Source organism: Odontesthes bonariensis, chromosome 18 (genome assembly GCF_027942865.1).
Source record: "Odontesthes bonariensis isolate fOdoBon6 chromosome 18, fOdoBon6.hap1, whole genome shotgun sequence".
NCBI classification, from domain to species: Eukaryota; Metazoa; Chordata; class Actinopteri; order Atheriniformes; family Atherinopsidae; genus Odontesthes; species Odontesthes bonariensis.
In genome coordinates, this window is record NC_134523.1 from 6,784,582 (window position 1) to 6,797,077 (window position 12,496).

At 41.9% G+C, this 12,496-nt stretch overlaps 1 protein-coding gene across 1 annotated transcript in view; it reads right to left on the reverse strand.

Annotated features, from left to right (window-relative positions):
• The window catches only part of dlgap3 (discs, large (Drosophila) homolog-associated protein 3), a 130,601-nt gene that overhangs the window by 18,128 nt on the left and 99,977 nt on the right, over window positions 1–12,496 (reverse strand). The window contains exon 3 of the mRNA XM_075449761.1: window positions 3,389–4,554. Within this exon, the coding sequence (XP_075305876.1) occupies window positions 3,389–4,480 (1,092 nt within the window). The 5' untranslated portion in view covers window positions 4,481–4,554. The remainder of the gene's footprint in view (window positions 1–3,388; window positions 4,555–12,496) is intronic.

Here is a 12,496-nt window from a genome sequence, read left to right on the forward strand (position 1 = left end):
GTGGCTTACAGCGCACATATAGGTGTGGCGTGTGTACTGCATCGTTTTCAGCGTTTCCATCGTTTCCATCTGGACCTGAGTCTTTACAGAAGCTTTCCTGTGTGGTCGCAATAATTTTCGTACCCGTTTTAAAAAAAAACCCTCGTTTCATTTTCGTGTAGCCGTAGCCAAAGATGCTTTTTAAGTATTGATATTATTGGTAGCAGTATAGCTTTGAGGCTTTACATGATTAAAACACTGTGAATATAATTGATATATTCCCACCTTCTCAGTCGTTCACCTTTTCAGCCCTTTCTGAGGGCACTGAGCCCCTAAAAAGTCTTAGTTCTCTATCCATTAATATTAGATATTTACACTTCTTTTCCATAAAAACTGAAATCAATCTATGCGTTAGAATGACTTAGATATACTGACATCTGTGACCACGCAAAGTGTATATGTCATAGAAAGCAGGAAGACAAACTGTGCCTATACTCAACACACATCTATAATGCAATAAGATGGACAACATTGAGACCACTGTTGAGCAGGCAGGGGCTATATCCTTGCCAAAGCCACCTTCAGATCTGACCAATGATGAGCTGGCTGGTAACTGATGAGGCGGGTGGTGGAAAATGAAAGGGCAGCTATTCATTCAACTTAGGTGGCGACTCGTGTGTCTAAACAACACACTCAGTGGAACAACTACTGTCTAGGGTGGGCATTAGCATGCAAATCCAGCAGATATAGACCAGTGTTAGCATTCATTTGAAATCTTTGTTGACCCGGAGAAGTCATGCGGTGTTCCATTTTCCTAAGAACTATAAGATGGGAATAACATCACACCCAAGTTGACAGTGTTCCAGATGTAAAAAAAACCCCAAAAACTGTAGAAATAGCTTAAGGTTGTGCCTACTGACCAGGCTAGTTGTTATTAGCTTATAACAATTTATCACACCATTTTTGTAAATTCAAAAACCACGTTGAAATTGGTGAAATTAGTATGAGTGAGTTTCTTCTGACTTTCCAGGTTGGAAATCTGACACTTGATCTTTCCGCCTGGGAACTCTGAAATTCCAACCTCTGAGCTCGGATGGAATACACCATGACATTCCTGCTCCTTTTAGAAATGTTTTCTATCGAACTGGTTTCATTTTAACCCTACATCACAAATATCGGGCTCTTTTAGCTGCTACAGTAACCACAACCACCAGTTAGTTTCTAACTTAATCTTTCAACCAACCAATGATAGGTTGGAATAACTCAAAACAGCAACGATGTCCCTTACAACAAAAGAGCTAAAATATCCTTAAAAAAAGAAAAAAAGGAGGATGATTCTAAGTCAATTTAAATAGGGCTTCGCTTTTCTGATTTCAATCAGAAAAGGTGAATTAATATCACATAAAATCCCAAATGTTAGAGACAAAATTCCCAAGCCCCTTAGAACTCCTGATCTTGCTAAATAATTTAAGTAAATGCAAACAACTGTCTGTAAAGTGATAAAGGATTCCCACAGGCTGAAAAAGATGTTAAATCTTTGGCCGCTGTCTTAAGGATTCATATAAAAGGTATTTGAGTTTAAAGTCAGTTATTGAAAACAGAATATCTTCTTTTGCTTTCAAAAAAGGTTTCAGTTTTGGAGCTGTTGCTTCAAAGTAGCACCTGAGCTGCTGATGCCCACCAGGTCTCGTCCTGGTGGAACAGATCTGAGCAGCTCTGTATCTGCAGCTCGAGGCAGCTGCCAGCACTGAGGCAGTGGTTTAATCTGGCTTGCCTGAGCACATCCAGGTGCAGCACAATATTCACTCCATACGCCGGCTCTCGACTCCTCCCAAGACTGTCGGTGACGCCTGGAGATACGAGAAAAGCTGCAGCGGGGAAGTTTATTTCTTGTCCTGAGGTGTGAATGTGATGGTAGGCTAAAGTACAGAGGCGAACTGTGTAAGGTCTATCCTTAGAGAACAGTAACACACACGACCCTGCTCTCTCTTCTATCAGCAGACCTCAGCTGTGTTTAAAGGATGAGAGTTGGAAAAACACCAGGGACTCCTGTGGCTACCTGCTGTTTCCGTAGAAACACAGCCTGCACGGCAGCTCTACCTCAACACAGCTGGAGGTTTGTGTGTGTGTTTTTGTGTTTGTGCTCCCTCGGCTGCCTTTTTAGATTCATTGTCTGTCGCAGCAATTTGCTTTTTCATTTTAGAAGATTAATGTCTACAAAAGAGGTAAAAGGTTTTTTGAAAATATTCTATTTTAGATAACAGTGTGTGACTTAACGTTGGAGAAAGATTGTTTAGAGGCAGGTAAATAATATGTGGGTGTAATTAGTGCTGTGCGATATTAAGATATATGTCGTAGTGCAATATAAAAATGTCTACCGTACGATATAGCCCTCTATTGTTTTTTTTAAAATTAAATAATTTATTTTTAATTTTTTTTTTTTTTTAATTAAAATTACAGGTTGTTAAACGTTATATGAACAATGAATGAAGGCTAAATGTACCTGCTGCAACGCTACCACTTAGCGGTAGCATTTTAACGTCACCTGCAAAGACTCATTTACTGCAGTGCTGGATATACACAACAACATGACAGAGGCGGAGAGCTTGGCAGAGAGTACGATGGAAAACACAATGGAAACAGAACCCAGGGAGGAATTAGTGCCGAAAAGAGGGAACCGGAATTCCTTAGTGTGGTTTTGGTTTGGATTTAAAAAGTCAGACACCGACCAGACAACGGTAATTTGCAAAACATACCGCCATTGCCATTCAAAAATTCAGAAATTGCCATTCATTTCATATATATGTATATATCACTTTAAGAAAAAATACTATTTCGGGATATAAATATATATATATGTTATTGTGAAACCTCTTTCAGGGATGTTTATGAAGAAGAAAAAAGTTCCCAGTGAAACTGTTGGGCTACCCAGTGAATGTCATGGACGTAGATCTATCTCTTGTGCATAAATAATTTCCGTCTGCAAAAACTAAGAAAGCAACAGTCAAATAATTTCTTGCTTCACGACGATTCAGGACAAGGTTTCTAAAGTCCTTGGAGAACTGACGCTTCTTGTGGAGAATCCTGTGGAATCATGTGGAACTGTAGCAGATAAGCACCAATCAGAGATATCAGATAAATGTAGCCATTACACACAATGTGCTGGTGAGTTTTTTTCAACTTTGTTTGAACACTGCTTCACTTTTGGACCTGAACCGGATCTACCTAAGAGCCATCCCATCAGGACCTGTAGCTTATGGAGCCACCTAAACATCACTTGCATGATTCTCAGAAATATGTCTCTGTATGAAAACTACACATGTAAAATGGGACTGATGCAAAGAAACAGATTTTTCACATAGCCCAAAGCTTATAGTTAACATTTGTTGATATGTAGGCGTACACAAACCTGCAGATAGTGGAAGGTTCTCTCCTTCATCTTGTTCTCAATGGGCACCAGGGCTTTCTCATAACTTCCTCCCCTGCTGGAAGGATACACCTCTCTGGCCTGACTCACTGTCATGGCTGACCACGTGCTCCTCTTTAGCGAGTGACCTTGGTGTGCGTGATGTCCTCCTGCCTCGCTACCTGCCAGAGCTAAAGTGGTACAGGCCACGCACTCGCCAGACCCAGGGCCGCCGCCTCGCTCCTTAGGTTTCTTCATGGTGAGCTCCTGAATGGCAGCATCCAAGCTCTCGTGCCCACTGGGATACCCCCGTCTACCCCCGCTGACCAAATAGCTGCTGTCGCTGTCCAGGTTGTCATCAGAGCTCCACCAGCCTGCCGTCCTGCTGCGGTGGCGTCTGCCCGACTCGTGCCGCGAGTCTCCGCTTTTGCTACGCTCTCGAGACTTGCTCCTCCTCGTAGAGCGAGACTGGTGGCCTGAGTAGTGGCCTTCCTCCCCTCCGCTCCTGTGGCCTCCCCCTCTCTCACCCCGGTATTCCCCGGCTCCCCTCGTGCCATTGTACTCCCGTTTGGATGGTGCCTCCAGTGAATGGGACTTGGCGAAAAGGCGCTGCACCGAGTTCACCAAGTGGCGGATACGCGAGGGACTCTCGCTGCGTTGCTCGGCACCCCCGCTAGCAGTGCGCTGGTACTGCAGTGTGTGGAAGCCATCAGGGTGGAAGGGCACCTGCTTCTCTAACTGCTCTATCAGGTTAGGGGGGATGTGGTGCATCTTCCCTCCATGGCCTGAGGATAGGCAGTCTTCACAAGAGTCAAATGACTGGAGAGGTGGATGCTGGCTGGGGTGCGAGCGGGGGAAGGTGCCCCCGCCAGAGTGGCTATGGGAGTGAGAGTGAGCGTGTGAATGGGAGTGATGCCTCTCCAGTGCAAGAGCCTCAGCTGGACCTGCTGGAGGGTAATAGTGGCCATCGCTGTGACCCTGATAGTAGTCTCTGCCATGGCCATCACATTCCTCTGGCGTGCAGTGGCAGGGGCCTCCCCCGCCACCACCAGAGGAGTGCTGAGACATGCTACGGCTGACATGGTACCCTTTCATAGGCGCCGGGGCGTGGTGGGCCGTCCGGGCCGAAAGGGGGCGCTGCGGGCGTGACAGGGCTGCACCGGTCTCACCTGGAGGCAGAAAAAATAGACATATTTTGGCATTATAAACACACAGTATTGATGACGGATAACATCCACTTCAGCTGCTATTGAAAAGCATCCGTGTCCACAAATCCAGAATCCAGAGCAGAAGATAGAACCAAAGTGAAAATGCGATTTCAGAAATGGAAAACAATTTCTGCACTGTACAGGCTTGTGTGAGACACAAGTGTGGGAGGTTCAGTGTGTAACTCTTCCACTTACAACAAAACGAAATGCATTTCTTTGATTGATGTTCAGATTATTTTCTCTCTTCGATAAAGTGGGTCCATAAATTGAAAGTGAAAACAATGTCGTTTTTTTTTTCCCCCTTCTTTTTCTGATGACCATTTTTATTGATGTTGCACTTCATTGTTTTACCCAAGCAAAGACAAACAGTGCAGGAGTGAGCGTTCGCCTCACAGGCAGCAAGAAGCGATCAACGACAGCTTTCCTCCTCACATTCATCATAAAGGCTGCTCTGCTGGTAAATCAGAAATATCAGCCTCCCGTTTAACACCTCTGGCTCCTCTCTGCCATTTATTGTTTCATTCACATCCAGGCACTCCTTGTTGCCCGGCTTTCGCTCTATCCTGGCCTGCAGGGAGTCTTTGAGCGCTCTTGTGATTTACAGTCGAGGTGTGTTTATCGATCACATGTATCCTAATGCAGAGGAGATAAGAGTGGCAGTGAGCTTCCAAACGCATAAATATCAGACATCCATTACGGAGCTATTACCAGATTACGTTGGCTCTGAAGGGCAACATACAAAAACCCGAACACAACAACAAGAAAAGTATCATAAGGAATATGTGCTAGTCTTTTGTGAGATGTTGCGTTTTAGAAATGTAGCTGTGTATCATTGCTGTGTTCAGTTTGTTCTCGTGTTTATTGAAATTTTTTTATTTGTCCTGAAATGCCTTTTTTTAAAGTTTCTTTAAAAAAATAAAAAAATGCAGCTGTGCAGCTTACTTTTTGTTACATTTTATAATATGTAATGGTGCTTTGTACGTATTATTGCGTTTCCTGTTTTGGTGTGTTCTGTGCGTCCGTAACGTTGTGCTCAAACTTTATCATGAAATGTTGTGTATTCGTTGTGTTGTTGGGCTTTCAGTGTGTTGGTTTTTTTTTTTTTTTGTGAAAGGCAGCATATGTTGCTGTGTTCTGGTAGTCATGTTTTCTCATTTCTTTCCGTTATCGTGTTTCACCTAATGTTGTGTTTGGCACTTTACCGCCTCTGTACCCGGTGGACTATAACATGAATTGGAACATCCAGGTAACTGAGATAAAAGCAACCGGCTGTTGACTGAAAAATAATCCAACATCATCGGAGAATGTTATCTTCCCAACAAAGCAAAGGCATTAAATGAAATCAATACACCTAGTCAGGTTGCAGCAAGAATATGGCACGATATCATCCAAAGAATATGGCTGATGTAAGTAAAAGTAAGCTGAGTGTAAACAGGACAAAGGCTATCTCTGGATTGCCTTCATTATAGTACACTGATAACAGCTGAGATTACATTCTAAATGTGGTAATCATGTACTTTATTGGACCGGCATCTAATGCTGCTGCTGTAATAACATCCTCTATTAACCACCTCTTTGCTAACTATATAATGAATCACAGGCACACAACTGGTTCATAATGCCCACAAGCATTTCCCGTGATTTCTAAATTTGATTAGATTAGGATGAAATTACTTGATGAGCGCCAGAATGGAGCTGCTCGGCTGGATCACACTCACTGGGCTCCTGTGAGTGCATTTGCACTCGTATTCACCAGCTTTCGCACAGATATAAAAGATCGGGGGGACAGATGCTGGGATAATCATTAAATAGAGCGTGGCCTGTTTGCCTTGATTGGGTGAATGAGAGCCGCAACAGAGTAAGCTCACCCACAGCTCGCTGTGTCATTGGTGTAGCCGTGACGACGGGCCTCTTCAAGTCAGATTCCGACCGTGAACAGATTTCAGACAGCCGTGGCACCTGGGTGGACTTTCATTGGAAGAGTGCGTGTTTTTTCACAAAGTATATAGATGATGAGAGTTTTCATTTAATCAAGCCTAAGTTATGCTTCATGCCCCCCCTCCCCCTCCATTTAGTGTGTTGTGCAGGAGCAAGTTGTGCAAAGTTCACACAGACTCCTTGAAACACCTTGTTTGTTATATAGATGTTTTCTTCTTTCCTTATTATTTAAAATCCCTAAACACCTGCCTATCACCTGCCGAGAGGCAAATTTGACACAATTCAAACTGAAAATGAGACGCTGCCTGGCATGCTACCATTTATGACCAATCAAGGCAGACCTCAAACTAAAACAACATACCAGTAAATGAGCTTGTTGATGTGTAGTAAAAAACTAAATTGTCACCATTTCTAAGAGAAAATGCACTATAATGATGCTGTTGCTGTTGTAAATCGTGTATTATTTTTAAAGGATCAAGACAAAGCAATCTAATAAGTGCTTGAATTGAAGATGTAAAGCAGGCATATACTGAAAATAACAACCCCAGCAATGTGAGCGGTCGTTGTGCCAACTTGTGCTGACATTGCACTATATTTGCAAACTAAACCGAGATGTTAATGTCACCTGGGGAACGTTAATGTGGGTGGTGCTATCTCTGCACACAGGAAAATCAACTTATATTTCTTCCTAATAAGTCAAAACACAGTGATTTCTTTTTAGATGACAGCATGCCATCCAAAGCTTTAACAATGACTAAACTTTAAGTCACTATATCAAATAGTTTGTTGTGACAGATTTTTAACAGTGTGTTATATAAATGTGTGTGCGCGCTCATGAATAGACTGCAAAAAGAGCAGTGCTACTCTGCCTGGAGGACTAAATTAAACCATGTTCTGTTTATTATGAAGTCTTTGGCTGTGGAACAGGCTTCCGGCTGGGAGCTGTCAGTCACGGCCATACACACATGCATGGATTTGTGGCTGTATACACACACACACACACACACACACACACCAATAAGACAAACCTATGCACACTCTGACAACTGATGTGATAGTGATAGAGGTATAAAAGACAACTGAATGATAGCTTCTCTTCATGTCATTCTTTCTATCCTTCTCCCTATGTCCTCCTTCCTCTCCGTCTCTCCTCCTGACCTACTTCTATCCATCCTCCAGTCTTGTCTCTCCCTCCCCATTTCTTCTTTTTTCATTGCTCTTTTTACCTGTCAGTCCATCTGTGCCAGAACGCCTCTTTGCTGAGTTAATTACAAAGTTTACTTGCATTCAATATATCTTGGCCCCTGCTGATATGTCTGTCGTACATTGTTCTCCGTTATGTGTTTCTTGGTAGATAATTGTGGTGTAACAGAATTATGTTCACACATTTTACATAACAAATTGCATATGACGACTTTTAAGGTACTTCTTTTGTTCTCTCTCAGCCCTCTACAATTTTAGACATCTATTCATTAGAAAGTATAAATGCGCCTCCATTATGTAAACTGATCGTACCTTCCTCCCTTCCCTTTGTGCTCAGTGTCTTTTTTTTTTGTTTGTTTTCAATCTACATTTATATTGCTCTTTGGACACCGACTCTTCTCAGTGTCACTTGAAATATTCAGGAACAGCTTATTTGGAGCTGTTCAACATGCTCTCACTCTTAAATAATGCCTGAAGTCGATGTGATTGTTACTGAGGCTTCAGTCTGGAGCGGTTTCATTTTAAATATTCATGCGATCCTGCCAGCTGCTCTGACCCACTTTGCTAACAGCTGAGTCTGCCTGCTCTCTGTCAGCACTGGGTCAAAAGGTGTTTCGAATCAGTGGAACACTGTAACTCAAACATCTGGAAAAGCTGCCTTGATTAATGCTTTTTGATATTAGTTTTTGTCCATCTGGAACTAAAGTACCTCGTAAAATTCAGAGCAGATTTTTTTGTGAAGTTCAGTGAGCAGGAACATACTGAGCCAATAAGGAAGCCTTTCATTAGATTTAGATGGCATCCAGTTCCAGTGTCAAATAAAACAACTTGCCGCGAGATTTTAACCAGCAAAAAGGCTAATACATTCACATATGACGGATATTCTCATTCTGGATGACAGAGAAGACGATTTAGTTAAAAGCTCCAAAGATCTGAATCAGTGATTTTGTATGATGAAGCATAATAAGCAAGTAAAGTGGAATTAAAATGCTATGAATGAAAAATAGTGAATACAAAGTAGAATAAATTTACAAGGTATAATTTGATGTTTGGAGAATTGTTTTCTGTCAACAATTACAGGAGAAGACTGATACTACACGGATTTACTGTTTGGTTATTCCAGGCCCTAGCTAGCAGCTAATTTGCATGTTTAGTCCCAAGGCAAGTAAACAAACACAGAACAACTAATTGCAATGCAGTCTCATTCAAGACTTGTAACGGCTCCTCTGGTCGACAGCAGAAAACATAGCAGTGAAGGGATATCGTAAAGGGACATAAAAATGCAAAATGTTATGAAATATGTTATTCATTTTTGTCATTAAAAATTGTGACGTTCTTTTGTTTTACATTCTGTGAAACTGTCACAAATTCCTTGTTAGCCACTTTTAGCATAAAAAAACCCTTGAGCAGAAGTTGCTTTCGGGCTACAAAGTATTTTCACTCGGTGGTCTCAGCTATCACGAACAATTCAAATGCCCTCTACTTACCAAAGCAAATAAAACAGTGCCACCTCACAATCTTTTAGCCTTTATTGTGACAATACTATGTTTTCCTACTGTTAACAAATAGCTATTATGCATTTTTGAGTGAGACTAAACCATTTCGGGTCTCAGTTTGGAAAACAAACTATCCATCCTCCATCCATTTTCTATACCCACTTAATCCGTTGGTCGGGTCGCAAGGGGGCTGGAGCCTATCCCAGTCAGCGGGCGAGAGGCGGGGTGCACCCTGAACAGGCCATCACAGGGCCACACAGAGACAAATTAGATGAAGAACCACACACACACACTCCTAGGGACAATTTAGAGACACTTATTAACCTAACATGCATGTTTTTGGATGGTGGGCGGAAGCCGGAGTACCTGGAGAGAACCCACGCATACACGGGGAGAACATACAAACTCCACACAGAAAGGCCCCAGCCGGGAGTTGAACCTGGAACCCTCTCGCTGTGAGGCGACGGTGCTAACCACCACACCACACAATTGATAAGTAAAACTGTCTCACTCAAGTAAAACTTGCTAACCTGAAAGGACTGCTAAGCTTAGCTTAGCATAAAGACTAAAGACGGCTGTGTTCGAAACCGCATACTTCTCCTACTACTCATACTGACTTTTTTTACCCGAATGCATAAGATTCGCCAAAATGTTGGGTATGCATCATGAGGTTACTACTCATACTCAAACTACCCAAGATACAACGTAACGTGACGTCGCCGATCGTCATTTCCTGTCAAAACGGCAGTTTCAAGCTAGCTACAACGAGGGTAGGTTCACTTCCTGTTTTCAAAACAAAAGCACCAATTGTATCGTAATAGCTTTCCCTATGATAAAAGGCAACGGGTATTTTATTTTGTGAAAATAACCGGAAGTGCGGCTAGCTTTAGTAGCGCCGAATTCGTCGGAACAAAATTGTAAATAGCCGGTATTTTGTCAGGTTTTCAACACGTTGGGGATCTAAACGACTACTTTCTCGCCTGAAAATGTTTCAAATGTTGCTAAAGTTTACAGAGTTTAGAGCTTAAGCGAAAGCGGCTGATTTCGGCTCGGGTAGGAGCGAAATGCATTGTGGGTAAACGCTCTGCATACTGTCTGATCGATCAGTATGCCGTATGCAAGTATGTAGTATGTAGTATGCGGTTTCGAACACAGCCAAAGACTCGAAACAGCTGTTCTAGCTCTTTTCAAAGGAAGTTAAACCAAATCTGTTGAACAGAACCTGTACAGTTAAGCTAAACTATAACCAAGACATATATTACTCCTTTAATCCATAAAAAAATTATATTTTTATGTATTGGGGTTTTAAAGGCTAAAGCAAACTAGTCATATCTTCTGCATGAGGAGAATTAGCAATTGGTAGCACAAAATACGTTTTAACTACTTTGCTAACAAAGTGTACAGCTTAATAGGAGACAGCAGCAGACAATGATTTGGACAAGTCTCTCATGGTCTTGGAATTTATTGAAACAGACTAATGCTGCAAGGTAGTGGGTATTGTGTGCCTGAATACTGGCTTTGTTTGACTGCAGATACAATGAACCAAGCTACAGCATGGTCAGAGGCAGATATGTCGACCCATTTATGAATGAGAGGATGAACTGCTTACAGAATTGTAGTCGAATAATGGGAAAGTCTGGTATCTGTCCATATGGGCCAGTACAGTAGACTTCAAAGATACTATCAACCACTGCTCACTCTGAAGCCATAATGGAGAGTGGAACAATAGTGAAATGTGTGAATATGTGATTGGCTCATCTTTGTGTTGGCATGCTCCTCCCTCGGTGCTCGCCAAAAATATGCATAGCTGAGAAACTGGCAGAGAGACGAAGAATCTTTTTCTCATCTTTTTGCCATGAATGAGCCATTTGAATTTTTTTTCACTGTTTTTCTTTGATTGGACACACACACTCACAAATTGTGCACTACACACTCTTCTGTGGCAGTTGGGGGTAGTGCCGTAACTAAATCATCATGATCCAGGGAGAATCAAAGATGATGGGAAAGATGCAGTATTTTAAGTGTGAACTGGAGAAGAAGACCTGTCAAAATATGAGTGTGGTGCTGAGTTGGGCAAGTGGCTGCAGCTCAGCAGCTCTTTACAAACAGAAAAGAAAGCAGATGTGGATTAATAAGTGAAAATAAATCAAAACACAAATACATACAGTATATTGATTCAATATTTTTCTGGAGGGAAGACATTGTTGCAGCAGAAATTTTGGCAGGAAGTGGCAGAAGTTAATATCCAAAGATAATCTTTTAGATAAGATCCCTGGTGCAGAGGGTAGCTGACCACTGACCACTGACATTTCCTCAAATGCCTGGGGGGGGGGGACAAAATGTAGTGATGAAGACAGAGAAGAAATGTAGGAATGAAAAGCTGAGGGGGTTTGACAGTGAATGTGTGCGTAATAGACAAAGAGATGACGGACACAACACTGGGGAAATATGGTGCCTTCATATGGACGAAATTGAAGAGTGCCTGGGGGGCATTCCCTGTCTGAGTCTCTTCATCCTCTAGCCTAGTTTCCCCTTCTCTCATCGTTGCCATATTCTTCTGCAACAACCTGCTTTTTCTTCTATTCTTGCGTCCCACAGTTACACCTCCACTTGTCACTTCAGCAGAAACTTTTCAACAAGTCCAATGTTTTACAGGAAGTGTAAGATGGACAAGATATTTAAAAAACACAACACATTCAACTTAATTCTTGCTACTTAATATTTCAAAATCCGGGACTTGTTTGTCATGGTGGCCCAGAACATCAATTCCAAATCTAAATCTCAAAATCAACACTGTGGACTTAATACCAAGATCCAGTCAATACCCGTTTGACTGCAGTAGCAGTACTGTGCTACTCACTTCCTGTTTGGTTCGATTTAGGCACAGGAATCTATACTGTGTGTTTAGAGTTAAGAAAAAAGTAACGGTCTCCTATAAAATGGACCATCTCAGAACATCTACTGCATGTTAATCAATCTCCCATTTCTGGCTTACTGGTCCTATCAATCTCTCTAATAGTAAAAAGTTCTGCAGAAACAGAAGAAACCTCTCAATGAAAAAACATTTCAGAGACTTTGATAATACTGCTGAGTGTCAGCATGAATAAACTGATTATTGTTTGGTGCCTATGTCACATTTTACAATGAGATTGGGTTGAAAAATCACATTAAAAAGTCTCTGAAAACTGCTTCGAACAAAAACCTTACAGGTAATCATACATTTTTTTATTTTTGTGCGGAGCTTCAATAAAAAAATCCTGCATTTG